The sequence below is a fragment of the Schistocerca gregaria genome, chromosome 7, assembly GCF_023897955.1.
Source record: "Schistocerca gregaria isolate iqSchGreg1 chromosome 7, iqSchGreg1.2, whole genome shotgun sequence".
Lineage (NCBI taxonomy): Eukaryota > Metazoa > Arthropoda > Insecta > Orthoptera > Acrididae > Schistocerca > Schistocerca gregaria.
In genome coordinates, this window is record NC_064926.1 from 511287024 (window position 1) to 511312590 (window position 25567).

Consider the following 25567-nt stretch of genomic DNA (forward strand, 5'->3'; position numbering starts at 1 on the left):
CAGCGTGTACATGCAATGGTTTTTGTCGGACTTAATATGGCGGACAGGTAAAAGCCATTATATGAGAGAAAAATATAACAGATCCCTTCTGGAAGAGATAGTGTTTAATTTGAAAACAATTACTATATTTTGTTTCACCGGCACCATTAGAACCGCTCTTGAGACCACCTTTTATTGCCTTTTTTTGTTATTTTCTTATTGTTCTCGAATGAGAAATACCTTTTACTTCGCACGATCTCTGAGCGACGATAGAATTCGGTCTTGAAACACACTGTCTTTCGCTGCAAAGAATAACCCGTCATCACGTTTAAGTTCTTGTCACCATACTAAATTCAAAACACCTATTTCCTTTGGAAATGAAAACAGTCCCGCGTCCGGGAGCAGCTACGAAGAAAGCCTCGTACAATGATCGCATTACAGAGAACTGATAATGACCTGCAAGGGCAAGTTGAAACGCCGTCCGTGCTAACTAGCAGCGCCAGCGTGTTGCTATAGCGCCAGTTCAAGGCGCCAGAAGTTAACAGCTGGTGAAAGGTCGTATTTTCACACGTTAGTCGCCTGTCGACATTTCTGTTACGAAACATACTTTCTATTACTATTTGCTACGTACATCCGAGAAATGAGTAACGCTGGTGAACTGGTTTTTCAGCACATATGTTCACTTGCATAAATTATTAAATAATAAAAATGTTTCGAGGTATAAGTTCATTATCAGGCAAAATAGCCTTTAAAACCAGTGAACATAAGTATAAAGCTGATAGCAGGAGTACACGAGAAAAATAAATTTTCCGATTTTCTCCCTGGAAACAATAAAAGTGCTCTAAACTGTAAATCAAGCAAAGCTTCATCAACTCTTCCCGTTTCACCAAAGGTTCTATTTCGCCTTTAAAACATTAAAACGAACTTGTTTCGCAATTGATCATTTTCTTCACTACTGTATACAAGCTCTATCATTCGATTCTGGGGGAGCTAAATGGGGCAAAAAATTGATTTCTTTCGTCTCTTACACTTAGCATCATGACGAACTGTCTATTTTTTCGGCATGGGTCATAGTTACAGTGGCAGTTCATTTCTTATTATTCTGCAGCATAAAACGTGAAGGGTTTTCAGTGAAAAACTTGGTCGCTGGCTACTTTATGTGGTTCATTTTAGGTTATACGCTGCTGTGTACTAAATGTAGATCAAATGGCGAAATTGCTTTTATAATTGGTAGGAAAGCAACATCTGACTAAAGTACTGAGAAAATATGAGTTAAAGTATTTCATCTGTGAGCGCTGCAGCTCTTTCGTCATCTGTTCGTACAATTGAAGACGCGTTTCTCAAATCAGTGATCACTACTGATTGTTGTACTTACTGCTGGAAGAAAATGATAAAGAAGTAGGTATTCGACAGAAACAGGTACATAATGGGAAAGCTGAAACAAATTTTTAGAACAAAGCTTGACAGAAGTTTCTGTGCTACATCTATCAATCGTCATTTAGTAAACGATTACGATCCGTAAAACACAATATGTTACAGTGAACTCATAGGTCTGGGCCTAATTCAAAACATTTGTAAAAATTAAATTTTAATGCAGCCTACTGTTTTCATTTAAAGTAATATCTATGTCAGTTCGAAATAAACTGGTAGACTATGAATATCTTGGCATCAGCTGTGTTAAGTATGGATGCACTACCTATTAGTGACACTTGAAAATTTATGCCCGATCAGGCATCGAACAGGGGTTTCCCACATACCGCGAGCTGTCCAATTAACCAGTTCTCTATCCGTGCAGGCCAATGTATATCGAACTATTTTCGGACAACTGTCGAATTTCATTAATGACGGCTCATCCAGGCAAGCAAGTTAATAATACCCATGAGTTACTTTCAAGTTGAAAACTTGAATGAAAACTGGAGCACCGATACAAACTGTGTAACTCCTGCACTTTGTCCCATGACAGCTGTCTCTGTTGGAAGTTAAGTTGATGTATTTGCACAAAGTCCCAGAAAAGGAAAGTAAGACGTAAAATAAAATTGCTGCAAGGAAGAAACAGATTTACAAAGTAAAGTAGCTTCATTGTCATATGAAGGTAAAAGCCGTGGGAGTTCACAGATTGCAAATGTGAACAATAATCAACTTAAAAGCTACGTGGTAAGTTCGTGTCACAACTCGTGTCATTAGCGTTCCTTTTCGTATTCTTTTCCATTTAATTGCTCAGAGTAGTTCCTGGTCGTAAGAATGTCCATTTCGAGCCGTAGTAGTAAAGAGCTGTCGTTTCGCGTGTCAATATGGCGTCGAGCGCAACGCTTGACTCGATGCACAGCAAAGGAGCCCCCATTTGTTTTCCTTTCTGTGTATCTCCTATTCTGCGACGAGGCTAAGTGCACCCCGCTCCAGTCCTCCAACAAAGGGAAAATCCCCGGCAGTAACAGGAATGGGACCAGTTGCTCCAAATAAGCAATCAGACACGCTGACCACTGCAGGCTCACTTGCGGAACGTAGGTGTTTCGACATCTCGAACAGCAGCATTATCAGTGTCCACCTGCGTACTGCCAGTACCCCGCTGCTGCTCTTCTGGGCCCGGCGCAGCTCACCTGGAAGCCGCGAGTAGCGCCTGGGCGTGCGCAACCCCGCTGCTCTGCCGGGAGCGCATTCGCCGACGCCCACGTAAGGCCGGCGAGCGGCCGCTCTGTGTGCTTTTCCCAGCGGCTAACACATTACCTCGAGGGTCATCCGTCTTTCTCTTTGTCTGGCGCCCTTAGCGGACGCAGTGACCTGGCAGGCCGTCTGAAAAGTCGCGTGGAAACTGCCATCACTGGCACTGCATTATGATTCATCCTTCACTTAATCTGCTGTTCGCTGTCTCACATGGAGATGTAATCGCAGGGAGAAGAAAAGGAAGTCTGAATTTCAAACAATGTCAATATTACACACCCGAGTCCTTTATTGTGAAGAATACTGCAGAGGCAATTTCGACAAGTTCTCACAATTCGTGGTAGTTACAAATACTCCTCCATCAGCACATGTGACCTGTGAGAAAATAATCGCTACAATTTCTGAGAATCAAATTTCTTTTATTTCACTACACGCAGCAATAAATAGTTTCTTACTTGATAAAACAATCGACATTCAGAGAATCATAACTGGCAGCCATTTACAGAGAGCACTACTTGTCGCTTCTGAACTGGGATCCCGATACGGTAACGACATTCAAATTCTGTCTGTAACAGTGCCTCCGGTGGACTAGGAAGGCAATATTAGGAAAAAAGAAGAGTGGGATTTAACATCCAGATCACGACTAGCTCAGTAGAAATGCTTCTCAATTTCGGACTGGACAAAGAAGCTGAAATAAATTGATACTGGTCTTTTACAGAATCCACACGAGAATTCGCCGAAAATGGTTCCGGGGAAACGCTGTGGAAAATCAAAACCTGAATGTCCTGACGATGATATGAATCCTGATCATCAGTTACGTAAGTCCAACGTCTTAACCATTGCGTCATTTTACTATCCAACTCTGTTTGAAAATTCAAGTATAACTAATATCTAGGTCGCTCATAACCAGTTGGAATTCAAGAAGATCCGAAAAAAGAATCAAATGTAAATAATAGTAAAATATACCAACACTACAACTGTAACGCAAGTAGTAGTATTTCACAAAAGCGATAAAATCTTACAAGACACCTATGGTGTAAATGAGTTCCAAAGAAAGCAAATACCACGGATTTGGCTTGTATGATTTATTCAGTAATTATTTCGAAGAGGCTGTGAGCTATACTTTTGATTTAAAATTTTTTTCTCAGACTTTGAGTATTTTAAAACTCACTTATTTTACGAATTTCTCTGAGCCAAATACTGGCATACGAATATCGGAATTACGCGTACAATGCACAAAATGCATTATATAGTATGACTTAGGCCTGCATCATGTGTTCGGCAGTTATTTCCGAGAGACCGTGAGATATGTTTTTGATTTAAAGATTTTTTTTTCTCTGAACTCGAGTACTTTAAAACTTATTTATTTTTATGTTTTGTCTGTACCGATTACTCGGAAACTAATGTCGGAAATACGCACAAAGCACACAAAATGTATTACACAGGACGCAAGTTCAGCGGACTCCATGTCCAGGATCCTCCGTGCTTAGTAACATTTTCCATCATTGGAAGTATGCGTCAAGATCAAAATAAATTAAACAAATAATTCTCAAGACCTGGTTTCAATAGCATATTTTTTACAAATAGTCCTCTTTTAATAGCATATTTTTGTAAATAGCACTCTTTCTTCTCCAGTCACACAAGAATGCATTATATATGAACAGAATTACTATCCATCACGACCAATGGCGCCCGTACCGAAAGGCAAAGTGTGGATTGCCGCTCCTCCCCCCCCCCCCTTCCCCTCAGAGAAAGGATGGTGTTTTTCTTTCAATAATGTGTATTCTTTTTATAGAGTATGAGTATGTAGGCCAAGTATTTTAGTAAGAGGACAAAGCTTTTAACAGAATCGGAACTGAAACTATTATTATGGTTACTTGAAGTCGCCGTTCATCTTCCAAAATATTGAAAATGCTCCATACCTCCAGATCCAGCTCTCAACAGACTCTGGCATGGGCGCCCTCGATCACGACGAAATAACGCTAGGATTGTTTCGAAACACAACCAGAAGTAGATAACACCCGCATATTTATGCCGAATGAACAGTTACGGACCAAAGACGATCTGCAGGCGATGACGCACTGTTCTTAAGAGTATTCAAATGTGAAGCGCGCAGAGATATAGTTCCTACTCTAATACAAAGTGCAAAAAAATAGACATTACATTTTAAGCAAGCAAAGCATTTGCTGTATTCCTAGAGACAATACTGAGACATCGATCTAATCAAAGCGAGAGTGGATGACAGAATAAAACATGCAGCAGCAATATGTCTGGAGCAGTCTAGAGGAATCCTTCGTTCAGCAGTGCTTATCCAGTGGCTGTTGACGAAAGATGCCTCTGTGCATGCCGTACCGACCCGCGAATCAGATAATCTCACTTGTGTCTGACTAACTGTTATACACTGCGTTATAACCTAAAAATACCTTGCATCATATCTTAAATGTGAAATGACGCAGTATTATTCGGTGGATATTTTAGATTATCCTTGAATGTTTTTTATTGCTGTTGTTGAAAGCCACGCATTTCATACACAGTCTTTTTGCTTTTTCTATCGTATTTACTAGACAAAATCTGTTGTTAGGTAGTCCTATATGTTTTATTAATTTTTCAGAGCAGATTTTGAGGAACAAATTAATACTTTGTCAACGAATCTGCAGAAAACCAAAAAACCAGCTTGTTGTCGTTAACCTTACGCTCTACAGAGAAATACTTAAAAGTTATGTTCCCAGTCTTTCTGGATGTAATCGAGGGTTTTGTAGCTCTGCAACTCAATCTGTCTTTTTATACTGTCTAATCGCGAGGAGTCGAGAGACATGAAAATTCACACTCTTTTAGTATTACTTCTTTCTCTGATTCAAAGAAATTACGCACCTGAAACCTAGTTCGGTATGGCCGATGTTTTATTAGGTTGATAAATATTTGTGTAGGCTACGAAGGTAACCAGATATTTATGTCATTCGGTAATGAGCATAAGTCTCCTTTATTATGAAATACTCCATTAAACATAAAAAAGAAATGCAAAAAGGAACTTAAAAGACACTAGTAAAAGTCATGAAGAATTGCAACTCCGCACACATTGAAACTTCCTCATATAACAATTTACGTGTTGCTTACCCTCGTAATGCAGTCATAACTGGTAGACGATCATGTTACATCAGATTATTGGTTAAAATTTGATTATTACTGTTGAACAAGGGAGTTAAAATCCAGTGAACAGCTCCAGTACAGTTCGCAAAAACTAGAGTACCGAAACAGGAGGTAGGAAAACGGACAGTATCGACAAATGTCCAGAACAGTCCATAAGAGTAACAACTAACTTCCGTTCAGAAGTATACAGAATAAAGAATCAGAAACTGAGTTAGAATCATAGGTACGCACACGCTGCAATTAAAATACTACAAAGCACCAAGAAGAAGAAGAAGACGATATTGCTGCAACAAAGCAAAAGACGTTAGGCGAATAGTCACAAAATTTTCATAACAGGGTGGCGTTGTCATTCTACAAACAAAGAAAGAGCTCTTGAAGCTCTTGAAGAGCTACATAAAGCGATAAATGAGAAGAACAATAGGGGCACACAAGTGAAACAAGTTTTTACTTATTGACGTGATAACATTTTAACAAAACAACTCACCTAGGAGGAATGGGACTAGAGTCTCCTGGCTCCACGAGAAACATTTCAGATGCTTAAAACATCCTGTACAGTTTCAAAGGCGTAAATACAGGTTATGGCAATGTCATAAATGAATACGGGAAATGTTTATAATCTGAAAGATATATTTTTGTTGTACTGCCAAATAAATAAAATGGAATAACCTGTATTTCTGTTAATATACTGATTATCAGAGGACCTTCAGGTGCCTTCAAAAGTGGAGGGATGCTAAATGAACTTTGATATAGTTCACTGGTTTGAGGCAGTGGAGAACTGTGCTCAGTATGGAGTATAATAAATAAATTAGAAAAAAATATGCGCCTGAAAGTGGCAGGAGTCAGTGACCTTCGAGTAAGAAGATACTGTCCGTAACCATTATTTAAAGAAGTTCGTTGATCTTACAATATATACATTATCGCCATTCTTGTTGATACACTGCTTATTTCTGCAATTTTCCGCCATTGTCAATTCCCTGTATACAGTAACACCGCAGAGAGTCTGATAGAGTTTCCGACTATATCAAGCGCAATGTGCTAGATGCAGAAGGAAACTTACGTGTCGCATATTGAGATGCACAATCAGTCCAGTACTATTGTTATTTTTTCTCGTGGACTTACTGTTTAAATTATACGCGACAGTGAAAAACATCGCGATCCCCACATATGCATAACATGACAGTCCAAACTCTTCAATTATTCCAGCCAGGGCTGGAAAAATAACGAGGGAAAAAAACTCACATTTTCGTAGTGCTGGAGTAATTGTATGAGAACCGCACTTTCTGACAGACCCGGTCGGTGTGGCCGTGCGGTACTTGGCGCTTCAGTCTGGAACCGCGTGACCGCTACGGTTGCAGATTCGAATCCTGCCTCGGACATGGATGTGTGTGATGTCCTTAGGGTAGTTAGGTTTAAGTATTTCTAAGTTCTAGGGGACTGATCACCACAGATGTTAAGTCCCATAGGGCCATTTTTTTCTGACAGATCCCGAGTGTGCAGTTTCTTAGGACGGTAAGTTAAAACTGAAGATGGGAAGAGCGGCCGAGGTAGAGGCCTAGAACGCAGTCACGTCGTGCAGTGCCGCCGCTCATTTATAATTCCTTACACAGGCGCTCAGGAACACGCAAAAACTCTCTTCACATTCAACGATTTTGTTAAATTAAGTTGGGCGCCGTATCTTGACACAGGAAGATAGGGAAGTATCAGTCTTGTATCTGAGGGCCCATGTATGACACTATGGACGAAATACGTTTCTTCATTTGTGGCAAACGCTGTATAGGGAACAACAACGGTCTTGTAACACTTTTTCGGAGTGATGCATTTTACAGTTACTCCCCGTTAGAAACTACGTGAACAGGCCAAAATGGTTCAAATGCCTCTGAGCACTATGGGACTTAACTTCTGAGGTCATCGGTCTCCTATAACTTAGAAATAGTTAAACCTAACTAACCTAAGGACATCACACACATCCATGCCCGAGGCAGGATTCGAACCTGCGACCGTAGCGGTCACGCGGTTCCAGAGACGTGGACGGTTCTGCTGGCTATTGAGGTCATCAACCCGATCAGAAAACAGATCTGTTAGTCTGTAACGAAGTTTTGTGCTCTCTAGGCGACATTGCAGATTTGATCAAACACCAATTCGTATCGACCTGGACGCCGGTATTTACTGCCTGGCAGATCTCACGGACGAACAGTGTGAGCCGAGTCCGGAGAGAAAGGGGAGGGTGACCCACGCAGCTGAGAGTTTGCTGAATGCGGCGAGTCTCGCAGGAATGCAGGAGGAGCAGACCTCGATGGCGGAACAGGGTGGGTGAGGGTCGCGGGCCGTGTGCGCGGTAGAGAGGCGCCGCCGTCGGCGCAGCGGCAGCCGGCATTGTATGCTAATCCCGGGGCGGCGCCGCCCACCGCGGCAGCGGCTGCTGGGCCGTGGGGCGGCGGTCGGCGCAGTGCTCTCACTGTGCGTGCGTGTGGCCCGCCAGATGCGGCGCGAGGCAGCGCCGATAAACGCCCACCACCCTGCCGTGGCGTTACTTTAGAGACAAGTGATTTCGGCGTTCTGGGTTGCATTTAGTGTTGAGTAAACACATCGAAACATCAGCATCACTACAAATTACCCTGCCTAAGCCGGCGTAGGAAAAACTTTCGCATTCAAAATAGCATCCAGTCGTCTCAGAATGGTTTCCAAGCAAATCTTATACCACAATAGACTGTTTAGGTTTTTTTTATTTGTAACACCACCTCTGTATGAAAATGACTGGCTGCGCCGTGTGCAGTCTGTGGCAGGTTGGCATTGTTGTAATACTCGCCATTGTAGCGTTGGGCAGTTGGCTGTTAGCGGCGCGTAGCTTTGCGCAGTTGGAGGTGAGCCGCCAGCAGTGGTGGACGTGGGGAGAGCGACGGCGGAGTTTTGAAATTTGTTTTAGGAATGGATGTCATGAACTGATATATATATTATGACTATTAAGCTGGCAGTGGTGGCGCTCGATGTATTGCAGTAGTTCGAGTAACGAAGATTTTTGGTGAGGTAAGTGATTTGTGAAAGGTATAGGTTAATGTTAGTCAGGGCCATTCTTTTGTAGGGATTATTGAAAGTCAGACTGCGTTGCGCTAAAAATATTGTGTGTCAGTTTAAGCACAGTCATGTATAATTTTTCTATGAGGAAGTTTCATATGTCGACCCTTAGCCAAGGATACCTCACTGGAATCTTCTGATTTTTTTTCTTGTAGTTTGTGTAATTAGTGTAGATTTTGTTTATTGCTAGCGCGTAATTATAGAGAGAATTTCCTTTGTAGTTGTAGTTTCTCATTGTTGTACAGTAAATCAGTTTTGGCATCCATGTAGATTTGCAGCAAGTATTTCGCAGCTGCGCTTGCAATTAACTAGATATTATTTTCAGTGCTACGTTAATGTGTTCTCTTATTTTTTTTCTCTTCAAATTGTGCTTCTCTGTGTTGTGGGAAATATTGTGGCAATAGTGGCGTGTGAAAAACGTAATAATAGGCTCCAAAGTAAACTGAGAAATGGCAGTGAAGACGAAAGCAGTGTGTTAGCGCCACCATGTAATGAATTAACTTATGTTCAAATTAGTAAATTGGTAATTGTGCATAGGGAAATGGAGTGGGCTGCAAATAATGGTGTAGGCAGTGAAATAATTAGTGAACAGGGAAGCATTATCGATCGATCGGTCGGCAACAGCTCGTCTCAGGATTCCGAAATGACAGGACACAATCTTGCAAATACTGTTGATTCAGGTTTTGCGTCCTCACTGTTTTCTCAGATGAGTCAAGACACATTTTCTGCTTGTCAAAATGTGAATGTTGCCGGTGAAAATGCACTGCCAAAAAGCACAGAGAAACAGATTCCAGACACTAATACATTATTATTGCAATTATTGCAACAAATGGAATAAAATCAGAAACAAATGGAACAAAAGCTTCAAAAGTTAGACACAATGGAACAAAATCTTCAAACGTTAGACACCACACTTGAACAAACATATGAAACGTCCCTATAGAAAAATTATACATGACTGTGCTTAAACTGACACACAATATTTTTAGCGCAACGCAATCTGACTTTCAATAATCCCTACTAAAGAATGGCCCTGACCAACATTAACCTATACCTTTCATAAATCACTTACCTCACCAAAAATCTTCGTTACTCGAACTACTGCAATACAGCGAGCGCCACAACTGCCAGCTTAATAGTCATAATATATATATCAGTTCATGACATCCATTCTTAAAACAAATTTCAAAACTCCGCCATCGGTCTCTCCACGTCCACCACTGCTGGCAGCTCACCTCCAACTGCGCAAAGCTACGCGCCGCTAACAGCCAACTGCCCAACGCTACAATGGCGAGTATTACAACAATGCCAACCAGCCTCAGACTGTACACAGCACAGACAGTGATTTTCATACAGAGGTGGTGTTACAAATAAAAAAACCTAAACAGTCTACTTACAACACATATGTCAGCACTTTTTCCAAACTGCGAAACACTTCTGGGACTCGATCTTTCGGATGCATTTATAATTTTATCTATGCTTGTAAAACGACGAGCCTTGCGTTTTGCTTTATTTTTGGTAACAGAAAAAAGTTACGTGGGAAATGTCTGTAGAGTATGGAGTCTGGAGGATAATTACAGTTGTTTCTGGCCAAAAGTAAACGAATAATCACAATGTGTGAACAGCTCTTTTTTTCGGTTCGGTTCACGCAAACGGCGTTGAACTTATTCTTTGCTGATCGTTCATCCTTGGGGCAAGAAAACATGGTGAGCTGTGCCGTCAAAATCGAATAGCACGACAGCCACAACCTTCACATATGAGTGCACTTGTCGAGCTTTTTTCAGTCTTGGTGGTCCAGGTGCTTCCACTGAGAGAAATGAACATTAGTTTCGGTGCGGTATCCCAAAACCCAATTTTATTCACCAGTTATGACATATTTCAGTAGTTCTCCATCGTCGATGACTTCATCAAGCGACTCCTGAGTAACTTGCATTCGCCGCTGTATTTTATTTTTTTATTTATTTTTTTCGAAACTCAATAGCTATGGAACAAATTTTGCTGTCCCTCGTTTCATACAGAAAATATGTGAAAAAATGGTGGCTGAAGGCAGTTAATATTCCAGCGTCATCAGCGACTTTCTTTTTATGATGTGGTGATTGTCTAATATTATTCTTTCACTTTTCCCAGGATTACAGAGGATGGTGATGTGCAGCTGAGTCAAGGGTGGTGGTCATCTTCAACGTCTTCACTGCCTCCTTAGAAACTAGTAGATCCTTATTTGGTAATAGGAAACATACCAAAAGCAATATTAATATTTCCAAAAATTTTCTGCATTTTATTCTGCTCTTATGGCAGAATTTACAAGAACTTCTCACATCCACTTTTTATACAAAACAAATTTTCGCAGATACTACCAAAACAAACGTAACCTTTCTTATAGCTGACACTTCGATAAATATCTGGTATGTCTAACATTGTACACTCACTGTTCAGACATTTTCATCAACACAGCAACGAGGACTTGCTCGAATCGGATTACTGCAAGATATGAAATCACAAAATTACCATTACTTTTTGAGCAAAATTTGTAAATAATCGATTTCGGAATAGACATTCAGTCATCATATTTACCTGGGAAACCAATCGCGTTCACATCGGTTCAGTGAAATGCGTCTATGCCTGGACAGCCGACAGCCACCGGTATCCTGCCGTACTAATTCACAATGTGGGTAAAATCACGGGGAGTCACGCGCAAACTCATTTACAACACATACGGAACCCAAACTGACAACGGAGCGTACCACTAAAAGTTTTGGTTTTTGCTTTTCGTATACTTCACGGTCGGGCCGGGCTGTAAAATAGAAAACTAGCATTCGCTTAAGTCCACGCGGTTTTAGCCACGTGGTGAAGCAGTCTGGGAGGAAGTCGGTCGTTGCCGTGTATCCATGTACGGACGTGTTTCACTGATCGATATGAATGCGGAATTAATCATAATTATTGTATGAATAACTAACATCAGTAAAATGAAGTCTGGGGAATGATGTAGCATGTCATACAAATAATTGATTTGCGGTTGCTTGACTCTGAGATGCCAACGTCAACAGCGATGGAAAGATTAAAAATTCATAACGAAAATTTTCTCGGAACGCGAAGCGCATCATTAAATTAAAAAAATTGTCTAGATTTCGGGAAATGCTGACTGTTCGATGCTGCTTTTCTGTGTACACGGGGATACAACAGCTCTCCCATCTCGTTTTATTGTTGATAAAATTTTACTCTGACTTTAACAAAGAAGGCTGTCTGTCCATGTATGTGGTGATATAACAGCTTTCCTATCTCATTTTATTTTGGGTGAAATTCTACTCCGGTTTCAACAGAGAAAACGGTTAGGGGACCGTGCCCACCTTGTTCTTCAGAACACATTTTTCGAAAAAATTGTAGGGATTTGTTCGTGTTGTTCGAAAATAGAAAGATTTGCCGTTTACACACAACGATCGCAAACATTAAATAATATTAAGTGTTTTCTTTTTATTTGTATTCTTACATAGAATTCCATTGTTGTACTTGAAAGATGCACGCCTATCGATAATAAGAATTTTCATGTGATGGATAGATATAGTGGCGTGTTACTCGAATGTCACAGGTTCCAGTCTCTCACAGCATCATATTTCCATTTCATTTTATTCATTAAGTGCCAGCTATAACTCTAGAACTCAAGGCAAAGCATAGTAAAATCAAATCCATTTTAATACCTCGTACCTTTTGATGTAACGAACACGGCGAAAATTGCTTCACAACGTTATTCTGGTCTCTCAGGGTGCATACCTGACAAATGGGAGCTACGTGTTTCATTAGACAGATGCGCCTTGTCTGAAGTTGGACCAGAAGTACAGTGCCATTCAAAATCAGATTCATAACTTAGGACATGTTTTGATGGAGACTGTATTCTATTGCCTTAAGTAGCATTGATGAAGCCTAAGAATAGTAGATAAACAAAATATATATCAACGTATATTGCTAACAATCTAACCTGACTTGCATCATGACGAACTGCAAGTAGGAATGATGCTCTGAACTCATATACAACGAAAACATTCAAGTCCCAATAATCTTCCGAGAGCTTACTAAACGTTAAAAATCCTCCAACCCAGTTGTAAGCTTCACAAGTTCTCAATATCCGGACTGTTTATCTGAAGTAATCTATAGCAACGAGCCTTACTATAAATTATTAGCTGTCAAGCTGTTCGACTCTTTTGTGCATCGAATCAGTTAATAAAGTCATGCCACCAGGATGTCTTACCCATTTTGGTAAGATAAAAGTAAACTGGGCTAGATTTAATACCAGTGTGAAGCCAACAGTATTGTCAAATGACACTAAGAGGCACTCGAAATAACCATATACAGTCACAAGAAGTCGATTTACAAAGAAACATTGTGGAAGGAAGTGAATGAAAACAGTCAGGTACCGCTTTGACATATCTTCTGATTTTTCTACGGCACATGTGTATAGCGAAATCAATCAGTAAAACCTCGAAATAATTTAGCGAATGATAAAAATGTATTTAAATGTATCCAGCCGTACTGTCGATCATATTTTATTCCACGGAGGACATGGACAGCTGACTTTTAAACGGAACGGAACTGACGGTAATAGATTCATGAAGAAAATCTACGTATCCACCTATCTTTAATGAAGTGCTTACAATAAATGAAGGTCTTTAAAATTTATGTCTGACGTTACAACTGCTCTGACTAATTTAAAACGTGATAATCGATTTCGGATTAGTGCATTCGCAAGAGCGACTGGAATATTTCCCTTGTAATTCATCAGAAACATCTAAAAAATAAATAAAAAATATCTGAACGCCATGTATCATTCAAGAAGTATCGCTAAAATGTCAGGAATGCAGCCGGATTTTGTCAGTCTCTCATACGAAGCAACAACAACTTGCTACATTTCTAAAAAAAAAAAATTCGGTTACCATAGCGTTCAGCAAGTTAAGTATGAATATGCACGGAGGAGATGGACTACAGGTTGCCACCGGAAAATGAGTTTGTGGAGTACCTGTCAAGGAACTCGTAATAGACAGATCTTATTTTAGCGTTGTCGTTAATTTCAGTTTTATGGTACACTGCACCAGTTTTACCTTTCACGAAGAAATGGAATAGTAACACTGTTTCAAAATGAAAGATGATGTTGACTGCTACGTTTTTACGTGTGGTAGCAGCAATGACATTTAGAGGGCGATAAATTTTTGCCGCTACATCTCGTAAAAGATATTATCAAAAAGGTAAGTAAGGTCGTATTTTAAAGACGAAACTTTGTTTCGTATTCGCTCGTAGTAACTACGTGAAGAAAAGTTGAATGTACGATGTCCACAAGTGTGTCCGCACACTTCTGTCTGTGGTAGGTGTTTGTAATTGATCGAACTACTGTCGCTAAAACTTTAGACAAGATGTTTGCAGAATTATAATGTTTCAGAAAGCAGAATATATTACTGGAAGTCCGTCTTCAGACAATAAAAATGTATCACTTATAACTATTAATGAAATAAATGTGGACAGTGCAATTTTCGTAAGAACTATTAGCGATCACACTTGAAAAAGTGTGGAACTTACCTCTCGCATCTGTAATATAAATAGACAGTAGGAGAGAGTTTGTTTACGAGATCGCGCAAGATTAACTTGCTTATATAGCATTAAGAGACGCGTTCTTTCTCTGTTAATGGCCACTTCTCAGTCTGATGAGGGGCTGACTTCGACAGAAACAGTTAGACGATCAGAACTGCACAGGCGGCTCGTTAAGTCGTCCTCTAACTGACGGTGATTATGTGCCTCTGATGATGTCACAGGGTACCTGCCAGTCACTTTGGTTCTCGACTGACTGACGTACGCTGCCCAATGATAATAATTTCTGAAGTAAGTGGTTATCGCAAAGACCCGAATAAAAGAAGTGCTCCCACTGGCTGTCTATTCGCAAATGGTGGGACACCAGTGGACACGCGTGTATTGGCGTGGTCGTCGTACGTTGTAATTATCTGTCGTGTAACAGCTTAAAATGATACACTTTCGGACATTGTGTGAAGGTGTTTAATGAAAATGTACACTACTTTATTACTGTGGTTCTACCCATGTTTAGATTTTAAACCAACGTCTCAGCAGACCTATTCGTATTTACAATCTTTTCACCGCGCTGAATATCTGAACATGATTTCGTAAATATCGCGGTTAACATAGTGTGCTTCCTGACCTGAGGGACTTCTATTGTCGTAGGTGTTGTCTATTAGAGCGGTTTCCCCATTATCAAAAAATTGTAAAGTATATTTTTTCTCACAAATGTGGACAAAAGCAATTACTTGCGGAAAGCAGCTATATCTAGAGGACGTATAGCGGTAAGCATTAAAGAGCTGCCTTTCTTCTTTACTACCCACAGATGTTATGAGTACGCCTAAGGGTACATCAGACTACCCTTTAAAATGATTATTACGCTAAAGTATTCTCGCCAACATGAGAGTGTAGAGGCATTTTATTTTTTCATCATGGCATATTTTGATCTTCCAATAATTCCGTAATAGAGGTTCAAAACACGAAGCTGTGAATGTCTGGTAGCAATATAATCAATTTACAAGCAGACTGTCGCGCTATGGAGTGATGCTCACCGAACTATTCGTATTCCAGGTATAATAAACGTAGTACATCGCTGCGAGACTGAAATATTACCGACTTTTAAGCAAGGGTCATTGCCTTCACTTAAAGTAATTTAGGGTGACTATACAAATCGTAAATCGCGATGGCTGATGAAGGTATTAACCCCCACAACATTGTACCTCGTATTTATCATCTGTTCCTATCTGGCATTCCTCACCGAAATGTTCTGACAATAACACACTAATACCTGTCTGCAAAATCAAGAGATTATTAATCACTTAAAACACCAAGTAGACGTAAGAAGTTACATAACACAACTCTGGGATGAGATCACAATTTACCTATCGCGAGTCACATTTTTCTCTCTGAATTTCCGTGTCATTCCGCGCGCGAGTCTTGCAAGACCGTTATTTGGAGATCCCCAATCATATTCGGTAGAACTGTATGATATTCCATTTATGTAGCTTACGAGACCTCCTTGAGAAGGTTTTCTTTGAAGAAATATCAATGAAAAAACAACATTTTTCAGAAAAAAATATTGAGGGGAAAAGGAGAAATCGTTAGCCCAATCATTCAATTTAATATTTGTAGATTTTTTAACTAGGTCTCTATTTTTCTCCTTGCTTCACGGTGTGGTTTACCGTTACAGTGTGGAGAACGCACGTTTCTACAAGTGTCAACGAACATATTGCTTCCTCCTATAAGCAGCCACCCCAGGAAATGACCGTGAAGGTCAAATTATAGGGATTCGAACTCTTACGGAGGCTTAAGAACAGTCGTTCTTCCCGAAAGGCACGTATTCACTACTTGCTGCTGAAGTTGTATGCAGATACATTCCCGGTTATAATATTCTCCGTCGCGACGTCAGTGATAGCACATTTTCACGCTACCATGTCATATAGGATCATATTTGATGGCCACTAGTGCTAGGGCCGAAGAATATTTTTAATCCAAAAGAGAGAAGTTATAACATCGCGGTGCGTTATTTCTCGTATCCCATACAAAACTTTGTTTAATAAGCTGGGTTTTCTTGCACTGACATTACAGCAAATCATTTCGTTTCATTAGATCTGTAGTTTACAACTAGAATACGTTTCAAAGGAACAGCAGCTATCATTCAATCAATACAAGAAACATTACATTATTTATCAGTGAACAGCAACATACAATTTCAATACGCTTCAGCAAGCTTTCAAGCCGTTTATTAAGAAACCGTTGGTTTCGAAACTCAAGCTGATGACATCTCTGTTAGCAAATTGCTCCTATTTCCTGCAAAATATTTTGAGCTGTATTAAAAGGACGCTTTCCTCTTAAACAATGGTGCAGAAAAATAGTTCGGTTCATTTAAAAGTCGTTAAATTTGGAAATTTGTGGTAAGGTCTTATGGGACCAAACTGCTGAGGTAATCAGTCCCTAGGCTTACACACTACTTAATCTAACTTAAACTAACTTACGCTAAGGATGACACACACACCCATGCCCGAGGGAGGACTTGAACCTCCGACGGGGGGAGCCGCGCGAACCGTGACAGGACCCCTGAGACCGCACGGCTACCCCGCGCGGCAAAAATAGTTAAGATCCACTGGACTTTGTTTTAATTATTATTTTAACTTAAAGCAGCGAATTAAAAAGCACTAGATAGTTCCCATAAAGAGGATTCATGCTGGCGTACCTAGTCCAGATATCTTTACTTGCATTCCTTTAATTTTCCATAATGATTCGAGCAAAATACTAAGATAACGACAGGTAGCTGGGGACTGTAACTGGTTCAGGAATACACCCACATCTTTCATTACAAAACAGAAACGAAAAACCAATCTTTCCAATATGGCAAATGATTATTCTTTCTTCTTTACTTTCCCATTACGAAAAGTTGTAAAACGCAGTAAATTCTTTGCTCGTGTATGTGTTATTACGTCTAGACTATTTTTTTGTTTTTTACTAGTATTATTTGCTTTCATGGCTATTTTAGTCTCGAACTTCGTAGTGTAATGATTCATATTCTTCTACCCTTTAGAACTCCCATGATATCATATGAAGCGCCGTGTGACCTCGTGTAATTTACACAGTGCTCTATGAACTAATGATTAAATAGCACAGGAGAATGATATGTGAGTAAATGTGAGAGCAGTGATATATTACGGCGCTTCGACGCATAGCTGACAAATACGAGAGAGCGCAGCAGCCGCTAGCAAATTAGTTTCTTTAGCGGCCGGTGCGATGGACGCGCGGCGGCGCCCGCCGCCGCTGTTTATTTTCGCGTTTCGGGTCCGGGCCAGACGCTCACCTGATAATTAAAACAATTACTGCGAACGCGGCCGCTCCGGCGACGGTAATGGACGAGCCGGCGTCATTACGCGAGCAGCGCCGCTAATAGAGAGAGGTATTGATTATCGGCTGATTGCAACACAAACACGAGCCAAATCCGATCTGCCGCCGCTTAAAAATACAGTCGCCCCGATTGTTTCTGCCCCCGCGCGCGTGGGGGCGGACGTCCGAAAAAAAATCCGCGTGGGGGCGACACTGGCTCCGAGAGCTGTTTATAGGGCGGGGGCGGACCGCAAAAAAGAAGAGCAAAAATACTGAAAAGCTTTTGCCGTGACACACGCCGCTTTTCGCTAACGTTGTCGAGGTGATCATTTCTCACTTCTGGGCCGTTTAAAAACGTCACTTGCTGAATGCCAACACTTACACAAAGATACAGATGTGAAGGGCAATTTCTGTGAAATAGTTACGGAACAAAAACGCATCCCTTTGTCTTCTTCGAATTCAACGCACTGCAAAGGCGACATTCTGACGTAATATTCTGTAGTTCAGGATTTAAAAAGAACAACTGGCGTTCAGGATTTAAAAACAACCACTGGAAGTTATTATGTTGTTATGCATGTTGAAGTTCACATTCGCTACTCATGTTCAAGAACAAAATAACTTTTAGGCAGTATCCCTGCTATCAATATTGTCTAAAGATCCGATTGCAACTTTTTGACCAGTTGAGGAATTATTATGAAACCGTCTAAATGCAACTCTCTTCAACAGATAACAAAAAACTTAAATCTCATTTATTTTACTATCAATTTCAGCGAAGTACCGATAGAGGTTGCAATTTTGTCAAAAATTCGGTGAGTATGTTTCCCCGCCAGGAATTCATTTGCAAAGCATATCCGAGTTGCAGGACGATCATGCGGCTAATATAAACTCTAATCCGCCGTAAGAATAGTGTAGAAACGTAACTGAAGCCACAAGAAGAAAATCACAGCACATTCTTCAGAGTCTACCTCGCAGGCGCTATTCGGAAATAGAAGCCTGTTCTGAAAGAAGCGCCTTACTGGCTAGGAACGCCAGTGTTCTAAGATCAATTTCTAAGGCTTTTTTCTGACACATTTCAAGAGGCTATATTCTATGTTTCCGTAAGTACATTCGGAGTTCAGGAACTGTCTTTCGTTGTCCCGTTCTCTCATCAGTTGAAGCTTACTTTTAAACGATAAAATAAACAGCAAGCATTAGAGCTGTGTGATGAATAAGGTGGTTATGTGTCAGTATAGCATACGTCCCACAAATGCCAAAAAGGCATTAAAAATCGGCACTGAAGTCGCCTAGACTATACAGTTTCACACATCTTCATTTACGCCTAGTCAGCGCAGCAGAATTGCCTAGCAATTTTGTGCCCCACGCACAATTTATTTGAATAAATTACTTTTTACGAAAATTCACGTATGCAACCTTACGACCCACAGCGAAATCAGTTGCTGATGTAATGAAGCGTAGATACATAACTTGTTACCAAAATGAAGGTTTCAGTTCTTCCCTACGTCTGACAATAAAGAAATAGGTCGTAATTTTGTTGAAATTGCTGTCCCGACGTATGAGTGAAGTCATTCAACACGCCACGAAAAGGAAATGAAATATATTAGCCAGGAATTTTATTCGGGATATTATTAGATCTGTTTCCAACTTTTTATGTGCTGGTCGCCCACTCCTATAAGACATTTGAAAATCGTATTCGTGTGAAATAGAAACAGGTTCAGGCTATCTTCAACACATTTGAGTCAAAAATGGTAGCAGTTTATGAAACAAGTGTTCTTGCTAGTCATTTCACCGTACTGCCTTTATTTGCAACTGAATATGTCAGAAATATTTTTACTTGGCAGTAACTACTGTGTAATTATACAAACAATTCTGTGATTTTCAAGATTTGTTTGCAACTGAATATATCAGTGCTATTTTTACTTTTCTGTGACTACAGTGTAATTATACAAACAATTCTGTGATTTTCTTGACGGTTGTTTGAGTGCAGACCAGTAATATTTAACTAGTACTGATTTCGAAATCATACACACAAAACACAGTAAATCATTTTCTGCAAACATGTGGTCAACCTAGAGTGTTAATCGACACCATACAAGTTTCACAGCATAGTACGTAACACAAACGTTACTGATTCCTGTGTACATAGTTTGCACATTGATCAGATTAATTGTATATTGGCGGTCAAATAACAAATTGATTTATTATTTATCATGTAACACATTTCAAAGGATCAGCGGTAGATATTTTTAATATTACAGTCATACGTAACAACACACTCCATAACGACGAGCAGTATTACGATTCTGTGCACTTTGGACGTAATGAGTGCTGTCTCATATTCTAAAGATTACTAAAGTACTTAAAATCCATTGCCAATACACAGATCCTTATCTCCAAAATAGTAAGAGCTTAATTTATATAATATGCATTAATAATGCGAACTTGAGACGCAAATCTACGATTAGGGCTACGAAATTAAATCCCAAACTGTAGCCCATTTGGTTTTATTTTTTGTGTTATCACATAAATCTTGTTTCTACAGCTTTGTAGGTGAGAAGACAAAATTTAGGAAAGTCGTATGGCGTGATCGTGGAAACCGTCGTAGCAACATGATTTGGATTGCATCCTGGTTGCAAACGAAGCAAATGTAAGTTGTCTCCTCCGGCAGTTTTCGATGCTCGAAAAAAAAAATCCTCTCCGTGGATACAGCAATGAGTTTCTTTAATCCGTTAACTGTTAAACTTCTCCGTTGCTAACCCCTGTTGTCCTGATTAATTTTAATGGAGTTCCTCTCTTACGATCTCTCAAGAAATAGTATATTAGGGATATTCGTAGCGATTGTAAGCTCGAAAAAAAAGTACGAGATTACAATTTACACTCATCATATTCTACAAAGAAAGATGGAATGGATAAAAAAGAAGGAAATTATTTATACATGACGTTATCTCGTTCATAAACCTATCAGATCTAAGTTTGTGTGTCCCATAACGAACACAAAAATGTTTCCTGGTTCTTATTAAATAGAATACGTACTTGCTCAGCACTTAAGAATAAGTGCAACTTTTTCGAAACGAGGATCAGTAGACCTAACACTCAAAGTCTTACATTAGTAAATTGAACTTGAGACAAGGTTATTGTGCAGCAGCAGATATCGCAGAAGGTAAGGAAGACAGATTACTTGGACATGTTACATACATGAACAGGAATAGTAATCATATTAATGAATTTTCAAGCAATACTGACGATGAATGCACGCTGTAATTCTTTAGAATAGTTATTGGGGACAACGTTTAAGTTCACTACGTTAACTCAGTGTAACCGATACTTTAAACGCTGATGGGTATCCATAAATGTGACAACTAGTTTGCTAGAAACCTAATTGTGAAAAAAAAGGAAAACGAAATCTCATTTCATACTCAGCTATATTTATAACATAGGGCAGAGTACTAAAGACACGTACGTCATCATCACATGCAAAATCGAATTCTGTGTTACTCTATCGTTTGTATAACTTCCAATTTGTGGTAAATGGGTGCCTGAAAATATAGGTGGGGGCGAATAGTTATCTGAAGGTGCTAAACATATTATCAGACTAAGAAAAGTGATACACACATTCGTGTTCTGCCGACAGAGTTACTGTAGTTTCAGGCCTAATGCGTCCTTCGAAAAACACATCCTGCGGACGCTTCAGACGCGTCCTCTCCTGGGAAGAAACCGTGCTCTTCCGAGGCAATACGAACTTCAGGGTATGTTCAATACAGAACAAGAACGACACACAGAATGCATATCGGTCAATAACATACCTAAACGTAGTAAAATATCTCAGAATTGCAGTGCATACTAGTCAAGGTCGTAATGTTCATGCTCTTTGTTGATGTTTCCAATGTTCTCGCCTTAACTGTTTCAATCAGGAGTATTATGGCGTATCCGTCAACTCATGTTTCTTTTTTTTTTTATCTAACAGAATCTGTCGTGCGGGGATCATTACGCTCAAGATCACCTCGCTCACTGAACGCAGCGAGACACGGAATCTGCATTTTTTACTATGCATATAAAATGATTTAAAGAGATCAAACAACCCTTTATTTACACGGCAAAGAATTCGATGCGGTCCCCGATAGCTGATATACCATTCCGCACCGCGGCAATCTCAGAACTTCACTTCATAAAATCTAAATAGTATATAGAAATGTGTGGCCTGCAGGCCAAATATCACAATTTTAAAAAATGTAAATATATAACACGTGTTGTATGAGTCATGCAGATTTAACTCTATTTGTAAGTCTACCTATGACTCCAGCAAATTTAACACGAATGTCGGTGTGTAAAAATTTGATCTCACGGAACAATGCGCATACGCCTAGAATTCTAGTAGTAAAACTTTCTGGAACAGATATTTCTTTGTTATTTCTATATAAGAAATACGCTGATTGGCGTTGAGGTGTTGCAAGACTTCTGCACCCAGCATTGTTCTGAATTTACGGTATAACTACATAATTTGCATCAAAATACTCGTCGGAGAATACAGTAATATAGCTCTTCTGAGTTTACATTGCAATTTTCTGTATTCACAAAGGGGAGTGCGTACAACTTTGTGCGAACGTAGGTACTGCGATGCGCTAGAGACTCGTCTGTTACCTCACTCACATTCGCCGGCTTCGACAACTCACGACCAGATTGCAAATACGCTTTGCGCTGTCTTTCTCGTAGACTTGATTCCTGCTCGTTTAGCAATACAGCCCTTAGTTTATTTAGCATAGTATGGTATATGAAAAACCTTATCAGGTGATCTGTACAGCTAGAAGTGTTCTCGGATGCGGTTATCTTACGTAGTATTCCTTTGCGTGTAGAAGCCAGAGCATGTCTACGGGTACCAGCAATAGTAATTACTTTGTACACAAAAGTTAAGGGATAGTATCAGTACTACTATTTTCGCTCGTCTGCGTAATGTGCACCATAAAAAAATTCTTGATTTAAGTCGTTATTACCACTCATAAAAAACAGAGTGCCGCTATATTAGTTTCATTCTGCAATGACGAGCAGGGGCTAAATAAGGCGAAAGGTTGTTCTTTCAGGCTATCCACGCACTTGCATCTGTTTTTCAGCAGTTGCCTTACGACTGTGTCATTCAGGTTTCTTTTCCAGTAGCAAGTTACTTACGCAGTTACCGAAAGCTGATTCGAAGCTAGTGTAAGGCTCTTCCAGGACAATCTCTATGCATTGTAATCATCGCTTCGTGGCCTGACTCCTGTTTGTTTATCACGTACGACACATCGTAAAAAGTGTTAGTAAATGCACCAACGTTCATCTTAAATTTATTTACAAGTATTCAATAGAACCCTAATTGCACTTCAGCACATCAACATGATTCGACATTGCGTGGAATAAACGTATATTTAATAAAAGTAATTAAATGACTAAATATAAACAGTACGCAAAATGTGACGATAATTTTTAACGGAAATTCATTCGCCTTCCTAACATTGTAGAAGTGTATCGCAGAAAGTTTCAGAAAATTCAGTACAGTAATTATGTCTGTCATGTCGATAAGAATAAACATTACACTTATCCGTCTGAATGCTTTCCACTAAAAATGTATCACCTGTTTGTAGTAGGCTTCAAAATTGGTTTAATTGAAAACAAAATAAAACGTCAATTGCAAATAAAACGAATAATATATATTCTTTTCTACATGATAAACCTAAGTGGAGAAGAACAATTGCCACAAATATTATCAATGACACAGACATTACGACGTAAATTTGTAATTTTTCAGTCGTATTAAGAGTACGACAGGCCAGCTTGCATTAAAGTGTGTTCATGTACAGTCCCTACGTACGCCTACCTATAGAACGGAATGTAAATTTCCAGACCTGACTTCAGCAGACGAAAATCTATGCCAGGAGAAGTTACACCGTTGGATCAGCGCCTTACGAAGTGTAAAAATTAGCCCTCGCGGATGGAAGAGTTGTGGATGCGAATAAGGCGCTCGTGTATGGATCTCCGTTCTCATACCGGCAGAGGCACCTATATATAGGTAGTTTTGTTGCGTAAAAAAGACCGAGGACGGAAAATAATCACACGCTAACTGCTGCAGTTGTAGGCCATCTATCATTAACAGCTGAGTACGCTGATGTTGTCCAAGCGAAAGACGAAATTACTTTCTCGAAATCAAACTTTGATGTTTCCTCTTGTGATTTAAGTGGGCTCTTCATTACAAACAAGTTTTGCTTCGTCCCTCTGAGCCGCTTAAGTATTATACACCCTTAAAGTGATTTCTCATAGTATGTGGAAGACCACGTCAGGTGGAGTCTACAGACCCACGACGCCCAGTGGGCCAGGGCGATTTTCGGTGTCGGGCGGTAACTGAACGAGCAGGGCAGTGTGTCGGAGCGAGAGGTGTGCGAGCGGGCTGCGACTCACGTTGAGAGGCGCGAGGCGAGACGCCGCTCCGGGAGAGCCCTGCGCCGGCGTCGGCGTCGGGCGCTGCGGCGACGGCGGGGCGGCTGCGGCGACGCCGGGCGTCGCGGCGCTGTTCTGCGTCAGCATCGCGCGGCGCCTCACATGCTGCACGTCGTGCGCGACAAAACCTGACCGATCCAGCTGCGCGAGTGTGCTGTGACTACCCGATCGTGGGCGCGCACTGCTGCGGCGAGTGCAACCGCCGGTACACTGGCCGGTCGCGTAATTTGTCAACCGGGCACCGCAGAGAGAGAGGAGTCAGTATCTATCGGCCTCTCAAGAACCGAGGGGGGGAAAACACGCCAGGCGGAGACTTACTTGGGAACTCTGCTGGTAGGGGGCCGCCGCGGTAGGAAGGTAGGAGGGGGTTGGGGGGCGGGGGGCACGGAGAAGAGAAGATCGTGCAGTGCTCGTACTTACCACTTCCATCATGAGGCCGCTGGGCGCCGACTTGAGCGCTGATTGGTCGTGGGCAGTGCGCATGCGCCGCAGGGTCGCGTCGTCACCTGCGGAAAAGACACGCGTATCCATTACTGTCCGACTATTACCTGTCATTTCCATACTTATCCATTTCCATACTGCTACACACAGAGGCTAGGCGTATACATATACAACAATATGACACTGCCCCTCAGAACGTAACACAATACGAAAAATGTCTTTTTTACCCAGATAAATTTAAATAAAACAGCAATATTTTATGTAAATAAAGTTAGTTACTGTACATAATTTACTTTATTGTTTAATGTTATTAGCATCGTTGTCTTTATCCCAAGGAGGTACTAAAACCAATCACTCCTCACAACTTACTTGTACCCATCGGCGACATCGCGGGATACATCGGAAACCAGCGGTCACTGAGCCCAAACAGTGCCTCCAGCTGTCTCTGTGATTGTCATAACTCTTCCCCGCTCGGCTGCATGGCTGTCAGTAAGGAGGTGTCCCCTGGCGCTCGGATCGCAATCTCCTCCCGGGCGTCGGCGGGGCGCTAGATCAGGGTGACAGTGCGGGCCAGGTGGCTGTCGCCCGCGCTACGCTCCAGCGGTGCCGACGCGCGTGCTGCAGCTGCGGGGGACGGGCGTAGACTGGCGCCGCCGCCGCCCGCCCGCTGCCGCTTCCCCCACTACGGGGAGGCGTCCCCACTCCTCGGCCGCGCGAAGGACCACCCCTTCCCCCACCACGGCGCTCGGACGACTGCCACACTTCCCCTACCGCGAGCAGCGCAGCGCCTCAAACGACCCGGCGCCCAGCGCTTTAACCGGTGCAGTCTGCTTCCGAACAAACCAACTTCGCGAGGGCATTCACCATCTACAGCGCAACGCCTGAGCAACAGCGGTACGGAGCCAGCTGCTCA

General features: G+C 41.1%; 1 protein-coding gene across 8 annotated transcripts in view; it reads right to left on the bottom strand.

Moving 5' to 3' along the window:
* LOC126281674 (zinc finger protein basonuclin-2-like) overlaps positions 1–25300 on the bottom strand; it is a 116809-nt gene extending 91509 nt beyond the window's left edge. For 6 of the 8 annotated variants that reach the window (XM_049980835.1, XM_049980833.1, XM_049980834.1 and 3 more), the window contains exon 1: positions 24175–24416. In XM_049980835.1, coding sequence (XP_049836792.1) covers positions 24175–24300 — 126 coding nt within the window. In that variant the 5' untranslated portion in view covers positions 24301–24416. Of the gene's footprint in view, positions 1–24174; positions 24420–24633; positions 24720–25023 lie in introns of those variants that run through there. The other 2 variants (XM_049980836.1, XM_049980830.1) reach the window with 2 other exon arrangements.
* Positions 25301–25567: the final 267 nt, after the last annotated feature.